The sequence below is a fragment of the Myotis yumanensis genome, unplaced genomic scaffold (assembly GCF_028538775.1).
Source record: "Myotis yumanensis isolate MYYU_CA2020_CCGP unplaced genomic scaffold, mMyoYum1.0.hap1 SCAF_2, whole genome shotgun sequence".
NCBI lineage: Eukaryota > Metazoa > Chordata > Mammalia > Chiroptera > Vespertilionidae > Myotis > Myotis yumanensis.
This window is the reverse complement of record NW_027223753.1, coordinates 196791489-196801885: the sequence shown is the minus strand read 5'-3', so window position 1 is coordinate 196801885 and position 10397 is coordinate 196791489. Positions and strand designations below refer to the sequence as shown.

The following is a 10397-nucleotide window of genomic DNA, read 5'->3' as shown; positions in this document are numbered from 1 at the left end:
TCCCCAGGTGAGGATGTTTCCCAGGAGTTAGGGAGGGAATAAAACCCCTTAACTAAGTGCCAGGCGGGTAATTAATCACTTTAACTACAAACAATCACTCTTAAGCTACATAATCTTTACTTAGGATAATCTCCTTCAGTTACTCCCTTGTAGCTTAATAGAACAATAGAGTAACCTTGGAATGGAGATAAGAAACTAACCTTTGGAATAGAATTGATAGGATTAAAATCAACTGGTATAAATACAGATGTAACAAGACAATATAGACCGAACCTGGCTGGAGAACCTAGCCAGAGAACCTGGCTTTGCTGATCATCTGAACGCTGCCTCTGTGTCATTTCTCCTTCGCCGACTCCATCCACACCTTTGGGAACCCCTGGACCTGCTGGGGTTGGACCCCAACATCTGGTGCCCGAGTTCACCGAACAAATTCTGCTGCAGCCATGGCGGCCTCCACCCTGGCCGGGAAGCAGAGAATTCCCAAAGTGGCCAAGGTGAAAAACAAAGCCCCGCTAAAGTACAGATCACTGCGGAACAGCTTTTAAGAGAAGCTAAAGAAAGAGAACTTGAGCTTCTTCCACCTCCACCTCAACAGAAGATCACAGATGAAGAAGAGTTAAATGATGACAAACTAAGGAAAAGGAAGACTTTTGAAGATAACATAAGAAAAAACAGGACTGTGATTAGTAACTGGATAAAATATTCACAATGGGAAGAGAGTCTAAAGGAGATTCAAAGGGCTCTATCCATATACGAACGTGCTTTAGATGTGGACTATGGAAATATTACACTCTGGCTGAAATATGCGGAAATGGAAATGAAGAATCGCCAAGTCAACCATGCCCGAAATATCTGGGACCAGGCCATAACAACTCTGCCCCGAGTCAACCAGTTCTGGTACAAATACACATACATGGAGGAGATGCTGGGAAATGTGGCTGGTGCCCGGCAGGTGTTTGAGCGCTGGATGGAATGGCAGCCAGAGGAGCAAGCCTGGCACTCCTACATCAACTTTGAGCTGCGATCGGGCCCACACCATTTATGAGAGATTTGTACTTGTGCACCCTGATGTTAAGAACTGGATCAAGTATGCCCGCTTTGAAGAAAAACATGGTTATTTTGCCCATGCACGGAAAGCGTACGAGAGGGCTGTGGAATTCTTTGGAGATGAACATATGGATGAACGCCTTTATGTTGCCTTTGCCAAATTTGAAGAAATCAGAAAGAATCTGAAAGGGTACGAGTGATTTACAAGTATGCCCTGGATAGAATTTCAAAACAAGAGGCCCAAGAGCTCTTTAAAAATTATATCTTTGAGAAGAAGTTTGGTGATAGGCTGGGTATTGAAGACATCATTGTGAGCAAACGGAGTTTCCAATATGAAGAAGAAGTGAAGGCTAATCCACACAATTATGATGCCTGGTTTGATTACCTGCGCTTGGTGGAAAGTGATGCAGAAGCAGAAACTGTACGAGAAGTCTATGAAAGAGCTATTGCCAATGTCCCGCCCATTCAGGAGAAGAGACATTGGAAGCGTTACATCTATCTTTGGGTCAACTATGCACTCTATGAAGAACTGGAGGCAAAGGATCCTGAAAGGACAAGACAGGTGTATCAAGCCTCTTTGGAACTAATTCCTCATAAAAAGTTCACATTTGCCAAAATGTGGCTACTATATGCACAATTTGAAATAAGACAGAAAAATTTACCATTTGCCCGAAGAGGTTTGGGGACTTCCATAGGCAAATGTCCAAAGAACAAGTTATTTAAAGGTTACATAGAATTGGAGCTACAGCTTCGAGAATTTGACAGATGTCGGAAGCTTTATGAAAAGTTCCTGGAATTTGGACCTGAAAATTGTACCTCTTGGATTAAATTTGCAGAATTAGAAACAATCCTTGGCGATATTGAGAGAGCCCATGCAATCTACGAGTTAGCCATCAGCCAGCCACGCTTAGATATGCCAGAGGTGCTCTGGAAATCATACATTGATTTTGAAATTGAGCAGGAAGAAACTGAAAGAACGCGCAATCTTTACCGACAATTGCTTCAACGACAATTGCTTCAACGGACACAACATGTCAAGGTATGGATCAGTTTTGCACAGTTTGAGTTGTCTTCAGGGAAAGGAGGAAGTTTGCTGAAATGCAGACAAATTTATGAAGAGGCTAACAAAACCATGCGAAACTGTGAGGAAAAGGAAGAGAGACTTATGTTGCTGGAATCTTGGAGAAACTTTGAAGATGATTTTGGAACTACGTCAGATAAAGAAAGAGTGGACAAACTCATGCCAAAGAAAGTAAAAAAGAGAAGAAAGGTCCAGGCGGATGATGGGTCTGATGCAGGCTGGGAAGAATACTATGATTACATCTTTCCAGAAGATGCTGCCAACCAACCAAATCTCAAGCTCCTGGCCATGGCCAAACTTTGGAAGAAACAACAACAGGAAAAGGAGGCTGCCGAGCAAGACCCAGAGAAGGACATTGATGAGAGTGAATCCTGATATTGCTCATACCGATGTTTTATTATTTTTATAAATTAAGTTTAGAACTCTGTGAGTCCTGTAAGTTTTCATATATTTCACCAGTAATGAAGTGACTGAGATCTTTGGCAGCTATTTTTTTAGTTCTTTTAAAAATGCTCTTGGGCTAGTTAGGTGGGTGGGGGTTGTGAGTAAAGGAATTTCTTTTTTAACTGCTGGATTTCTTTGATGGAATCCAAACATTTTTTATCCACATAATGCACTAGGAAATCTAATTGAGGTAACATTTAGCATCAATTTTAGATGAAATGTAGGCTTTTGAAAGAATCTTTTTCTAGAAGTTTTCAAGTTACATTCTATAGTAACTTTTAAGGTGTAGTTTTCTCATGCCTATCTTTTTCATAAAGAACCTGGACCTGCTGGGGTTGGACCCCAACAAAGTAGGTCCTCACCATATACAACATAAAATTAAATTTGTAATTTTATAGACTGACCAACAGGCTTTATGTTTATTCCTTTCCTTCTCCACTAGTCTGAAGGTCAGGACTGTGTCTCTTAACTATGTCTGTGTCTATGCCCAAATAGCCAGTGTGAAGGACAGCTCCTGATACATAGGAGAAGCTTATTAAATATTAGCTGAATGAGAGATATCCTCTTCAGTTCTCTATACGGCAAAATCTCTACCTAACCTTCCTGCTCCTCTGTTTTGTCCTCCTCTTCTTCCCTTCCTCTGCCTTCCAGACCAATTCAGTCCTACAGCCTTTAGGGAACTAGTAATTAGAATTCACATGAATTAAAGAGTACTAGTCAAAAAAATAAAATGCCGCATAAATGTATTTTTATTTATAAATCTTTGCTTCTCCTGTATGATTTCAAAGACAACTAGATAAAACAGTATTTATAAAACCGTGCTGATGGGCTTATAATGTATAAAGATATAATTTGTATGACAATAGGAGGGGGATAGAGGGGACAGAACTGTATTGGAGCAAAGTTTTTGTATGCCATTCTAATTGATCCCTGCGCTTTATGTAAATTATACCTTTATTTTTTATTTTTTTTAAATAGGTGGAGGAAGACTTTTGGATAGTATAATGATACTTGTAGAAACAAAGGACCTGAAGCTGGTTATCTGGCAATGATCAGGAATTGCAACATAGCTAGGTCTCATGTCTAGAATATAGTTTGGGCTACATTCAGGATCTAATACAACTCTCTTGAGTTTAGGGACCAACATTGCCCCTTCCTCAGAAACAGAAGTTCATTGATCCCTACAAATATTATTAACCTAGTGTTGCAAATATTAACCTATCTCCAACAAATAAATGTCTGCCTCGCTGTGTATTTTTTATTCTCCTTTCACTACTAACACACACTTTTTATCTCACACTGTTTGTATGACTTCCTAAAAAAACTATGATTGGTCTAGGTATTATCGTTCATATCAAGCAAAGTTTTTATGCCAAGACAACTAATGAACTGATAGCTGTTCTATAAATTGGCTATGTTTCAGTCAGAGATAATCAGCTGGAGTCAGTATGACTAGGTTAAGCGCTCAAAAATGGCCACGTAAGCTTAACCATAAAGCTAGAGTTGCTTTGCTACGCCTGGGACTCTGAACACGGCATCTGTCCTCAGAAGGGGATGGGGTAAGCATGTAAAAGAAAACCGCCTCTCCAGAGTATTCTACAAAAAATAACTCTTTACCGCCTTTCTCCCATAGCCCTTTCTTTGCTGAGTAAATCATGAACCTTCAAAGGAGAAAGATGTCAAGAAATTTTTATTGCAAAGAAGACAATAAATTTATTAAATCAAAGTAAGAATCAAAAACTATGAGACTCACCAACATATTAAGAAAATGTATAGATATATGCCTGTAGCAGCTTGTAATCTTTCTATCAAGTTCAGAATTAAATATTCTTACAGGATTGTCCTATTTGTATGCATTGCTCTGCCATTCCACTCCATCATGTAATAAGCCCAATTTAGAAAGGCGGATAGTGAAACTCTGAAATATTTCCCTCCTGAGGTTATCATTAGAATCTTAGCACTTATTAAACTTAACATGAACAGTTTACTTTTCATTTTGATGAAAAGAATAGGCTTTAATATTTATATTTTACAATAGTGACTGATTAACTGTAATGACTAGGGTACTCAATTTTAGAGACTTATGATAATTCTCTAAGAATTATGCCAATACCTTATTCATTTCTGTAGTGCTATTTAAACATTATTCTTCACACAAAATGCTTATAAAAAGTTATGTCTCTATTGACAATAAAAAACAATTGAAAAGTAGCAACCTTTTTCTCAGTGCTTCAAGACTTCATATAAGCTATGCAAATTAATACTATTGACATTTTAATATATATTTAATTATATACTTGGCAAATTTGTTTTAAAGATGAACTATGATTAATCACAGAATTTTCATTTTGCTACATAGAACTTTTCTCCTACAAAATGTCCACTCTGCCCCCAACGTTAAAACAAAACACACTCCTAAAAAGCAATCTTTATAATCCAACAGTTAAATGAAGTTCCTCTTCACTTAAGGGGAGGGCATGAGTCCTATACATTAATTATTCTGCCCTGATACAGGACTTGCCTCTACCAAAATAGAATCCCACCAAGGAATATTAGCTCTCCATGCCCATTCTACCTTGCTAAAAATTTAGAGAGGTAAAATGAAGAATCTAATAGAAGTTCTCAACAGGTAAGGAAATGGGAAGGCTCTCAACCTCAAACTAAATAATGATTGCATTGACAGTTTGGCACTTGCCCAATCAGGCAGGGTTTAAGCCTAAGTGGAAAAGAACATGGTGTAAAATAGGTATTTTAAACCTTCAAACAGAGAATGAAATCAAAGACACTGGTTTAAAAAAAAAGTCTTGCTCGGCCAGCATAGCTCAGTGGTTGAGCGTCAATTTATGAACCAGGAGGTCACAGTTCGATTCCTGGTCAGGGCACATGCCTGGGTTGCAGGCTCGATCCCGTGTAGGGCGTACAGGAAGCAGCTGATCAATGATTCTCTCTCATCATTGATGTTTCTATCTTTCCCTCCCTCTCTGAAATCAATAAAAATATATATATATATATATTTTAAAAGTGTCAGTAGTTACAATGCACTGTATCATCTTCCCCTCTGTAACTAAAGTGGCTATTAAATGTAACCTAGTTATAACATTTTTTTTTTTTACTTTCTCTAATACTAAGGTAAAATACACTATGGAAATCTGCATGGAATGTTGGTTCTTTATTTTTAGCAGGTTCGGTGTTACATAGTTTTACTCCTTTCAAGTACATGAGAAAATATGATCCCCCAAAATAAAAAAAACAAATCTGGTCTTGTATTATATTAAATCTTGATCTCCACCATTTAATATAAAATGAATTTTGGGGGGTTTCTGTTAAGGCAAAATAGAAGTTTTTCATCAGAAAAAAAAGGATTAAACGGCTAAGATATATCTTTTGTGGGATAAAATTCACCTTTACGTCCCTCTTCCACCAGTACTATCTTATCTGTCCTAATCCCTTCAAGGTTCAAGATCAGTAGCACAAACAGAAATTTTCTAGTTTTCATTGTAGATTTTTTCTTTTAAAATTGTTTTCAGGATGCTTTAAACATTAGCTTTACAACTATTATTTCAAATTTATGTTTACAATTCATCATACAGCCCACATTCAGTAAGGTTAGGACTTTACACCTTTTTGGATCACAGTCCATTTAAGATTTTAACAAGAGCTCTTTCCAGAGAAACAAAAAATTACATCTAGTTTTACAAGAAATTCAGGGGTTTCAAGTCTCCACTGATATCTGTTTAGCCGAAAAGTCCTAGTAATAAAGGAATGAAATAAAATAATAGGTTTAGATTGAAGGTTTAGATTTCAAAGGTTTAATATGTGTGTTTTTTTAAAAAGCAGTCTATTTTAGGTGTTGAACAAATTTTTTATGATTGGTCAAGCAAAGTTAAAATATTTACAAAGGAGGGAGTTTTTAGTTTTAGTCTTAGCTGATCTTACAAGAACTTTTCAAACTCTTATTAGATGTATACAGGCTACAACAATTGTGCAAATGGAGATAGTGCTATAAAGAGACATGTTCATAACCAGTATTAGCCAGTAAATATATACATGAACCAGAGGAGTTAATGTTCATCCTTGAAGCAAGAATTTATCAAAATTAATCAGTAAAAAAAATAAAATACACAAAATAGGCAGTACTTTCTAGTACTATTGATTTACAATAAACAGACCCTCAGATTTAGGTAGATTATTTGTTAAAACACCATCAGTTATCAATGTACGCTATATAGCAAGCATGTCAAACTCGCAGCCCACAACAAATATTTTTGTGATCCAACCAATATAAGGGTATGTAAGAAAAGTTTTAATAAAAATTTTGTGACTTAATTTTTACAATATCCTGTTAGACATATTAATAATGAACTACAATGTTCGCTAATGGCTGATTACTATAATTGTGTTGCATTCATTTCCCTTACACGCCTTACGCGCAGACACATGATTTCTCTCCACTAATACTAGCTTTGAATATTTTAGCAGCCGATTGCCATGTCATTAGTCTTGTACTGACTTGTTTGATGTGTGCAACAGGAAATATTTCACTTTCAGAGAACAAGAAAAGTAGGTTTATTTGGATTATGCTTATTAATTTGTGCAGTTATTCAGTGCGTGGTAAAGTTAATGTTCAAGAAAAAATATTAATTTTTATTAAAATGTACTATTATTTTGTTAGCGATTACTCATTTATTTCATCCCTTTGTATTCAGCATGTCTCTATCGAAATAAACCTATGTTTCTATGAAAACTGAAGCTTTTATTTTTTTGTGGCCCACATAAACTTAAACCTGTTTTATTTGGCTTGTGTTAGCTTTTGAGTTTGACATGCTTGCTATATTGTTAAACATAGCTATTAATAAGTCATTCTGGATGCACTACAAGCATGTATCCAAATAACCAAATGACTACAATCTATATTAATAAAAGCATAATATGCTAATTAGATCGGACAGCCAAACGACCTTCCAGACGTCATTTCAGATATCCTTCCGGACTAAGCCGCGGTGGCGGGGGCCGAGGCAGAGGCAGTTAGGGGCGATCAGGCAGGCAGGGGAGCAGTTAGGGGTGATAAGGCAGGCAGGGGAGTGGTTAGGGGCATCAGGCAGAGGCAGTTAGGGGCGATCAGGCAGGCAGGCAGGCAGAGTGGTTAGGGGTGATCAGACAGGCAGGCAGGGCAGCAGTTAGGAGCCAGCGGTCCTGGATTGCGAGGGTGCAGGCTGGGCTAAGGAACCCCCCCCCCCTTCCAGTGCACAAATTTCGTGCACCTGGCCTCTGGTCTATATATATAATAGCCTAAGTGACTGTTACGACCGGGCGCTATGACAACACACTGACCATAAGGGGCAAACGCTCAATGCAGAAGCTGCCTCCTGGTGGTCAGTGCGCACCCACAGCCAACCTCCCATGGCCGGCCAACCTCCTGCGGTGTGTGTGTGTGTGTGTGTGTGTGTGTGTGTCCCCGGCTAGCCAGCCCTGATCCCTGATCACTAGCCAGGCTGAGGGACCCCACCCATGCATGAATTCATGCACTGGGCCTCTCGTTTAAAATAATTGTTAATTTCTAGAGCAAATGCAATTACTGGCTTCCACCTCATAGTTAAAAGCTTAAAAATATTTTAAAACTTCAGTCATTAAATATTTGTACTTGAAAATATGTTGGAAAGTATGTATAATTTGTAATAACATGAATGAAAAAGAAATAAAAGGTAATTCTGGCAATGTGAGCTCCCTACTCCAAAAACTAAAAATCAAAAAACATTTCACATATGATAGTTAAGTGGGCTTTTTATTTATTCAAGTAAACATTTTGATTATAATACATGATAATTCACATGTGACACAGTACTGGAGTCTATTGTTTGGTGTAGTCTCCTTGTCTGTAGGATGACTTTCTAGGTGATTCTGCAGAATCTGACACCAATGCCCAACACTGGCTTCCCAATGGCCATGCACGGGTTTAGAGGCCGCTGCCTTCATCTATCTTTCTTCGGATGCCAAATGCCATTTTCTCCCACCCAGTTTATCCTCCATTACTTATAAAAACCCCACTCTAAAATTCAACCTATGTTATAAAGTTAAAAAAAAACAGGAGTTAGTGTATATTTTCCAAAAAAAATATTACTAAGTAAGACTCTACTTATAATCTCTTTTTTTCCTCTAACTTCAATTTTGAATGATTTACTATATAATCTTTAAAAAGTCAGAGTAATACACAACACAAAATATGCAAAGAACCTTATTACCAAATGTACATAATATGTTGGAAATTTCTAAAGTACTAAAAAGCTTAATTCTGGAATAGCCATTCTCTACTGGCTGCTATCGTTTACAAACAGAAGACTGTGCTTTAATAAGTGGAAATACAGTACCTGATTTGGTATAAAGTAATTGTGAGATGTTTTCTCACCAGTAAAGTGCTTAATTAAGAAACATTCTTCCACCACATGATTTAATTTATCAAAGGCACAAAATATCTCTGTCTCACTGCTTTAAACATTTTTTTCACTTAAATTTTACTTAATCTGAAAGCTTTACTGTTCTTTTTTTTTTCTGGTAAAAAACAAACAAAAAAACTACTTGAAGAAAAAACATTTAATTTTTATTTTCAAAACTTTGCCACAAACATGTATTTAACACTAAATTTGATCCCCTCATGAGATTTCTGTGTGCCATGTAGCTCTTATGACAAAAACATATGCAAACTTTAGGGTAAAAGTTAACAAGAAATAAAAACTCCAAAAAAGTGTAGACAGGGGAATCAATAAATTAAATATCATAGCTTCCATTTTATAAAAAAATAGTTTGAATAATCTTCTTATAAATCTTTAATGCCTACAAAAGCAGGAACTACATTTCAAATAGTCTTTTAAACACATATTCATTAGTACAATGTGGTTGTGGTCAGAAAAATAACAACTAAAATGGCATTTCAGTCAGCAGTCTAAATTCTCTTTTCAGGAAATTCCACATAGAATTTAACAACTTGCAATTCAAAATGAAGTTTAACTTTCAACAGGTCAGGACTGTTATAATTAATATCTGCTTATCACACTCTTTTCCATTGAATATATTTTACTAAAATTTTAAATACAGCTTGAGGATAGGAACTGATAACAATACTTGACTGCATGGTTATGCTTTGCTGCCTAAAAAATACTTTGGTCAGTAAATTAAAAAGATATAAATCAAACAAGGTCTAAAAAGTTGTTTTAGAACAAATTTCCTGACCTTAAGTGAACTGTAAATACACTAACAAGTCAAGGAAAAATATAATCATGTATGCAGAGAGGTCTCTATTTTTTAACCATTTGGCATTTTATAGCAATAATTTCCGTGTTTAAAATAATATTTTATACTCCTGTTCACTGATTATCATAGCTCTCTGAATTAAAACTATAGTTACCTTTTTTAGAATGTCCAGTAATAAATGCATTAATTGTTCCTTTTGCACTTCCATGAAGACAGTCCTTCATCCTGTAACTTTTTAAATTTTGGACCAAAACAGAACCACCACCCAAATCCAATAAGCACACAAATAATGGACTCCACATAATAGCCATCCAGCGCTGTAACACATGAGCCACCGAGTTTTTTGCAAAGCTGTAAAAATAAAACTATAATAAATATTCCATAATTTCAAAATGGAAGTATTTACAAACTTACATGTTTCTACTTTGTAATTTAAAAGACTGATCAAAATTTATTTTTGTTACATGTTAATATATCTTAATCTTTCTAATGCTACTAAGAAGGTTAGAGCAATTTTTAGCTCATGCTATAAACAATACTCCAAAAGTCAGCTAATGGTTACTTTGAAATAATCAACAAA

At 36.3% G+C, this 10397-nt stretch overlaps 2 protein-coding genes across 4 annotated transcripts in view; one reads left to right on the top strand and one right to left on the bottom strand.

Moving 5' to 3' along the window:
• SLC33A1 (solute carrier family 33 member 1) overlaps positions 1-10397 on the bottom strand; it is a 36174-nt gene that overhangs the window by 3756 nt on the left and 22021 nt on the right. The window contains exons 6-7 of one of the 3 annotated variants that reach the window (XM_070406938.1): positions 9972-10168; positions 4271-8630 (exon numbers count right to left, since the gene is read on the bottom strand). In XM_070406938.1, coding sequence (XP_070263039.1) covers positions 10001-10168 — 168 coding nt within the window. In that variant the 3' untranslated portion in view covers positions 4271-8630; positions 9972-10000. Of the gene's footprint in view, positions 1-4270; positions 8631-9145; positions 10169-10397 lie in introns of those variants that run through there. The other 2 variants (XM_070406939.1, XM_070406937.1) reach the window with 2 other exon arrangements.
• LOC139002287 (crooked neck-like protein 1) lies at positions 444-2503 on the top strand. Its single transcript, XM_070403655.1, is given in 4 exon segments — positions 444-504; positions 507-1020; positions 1022-1212; positions 1215-2503. Coding segments are annotated over 4 exon segments (2055 nt in total).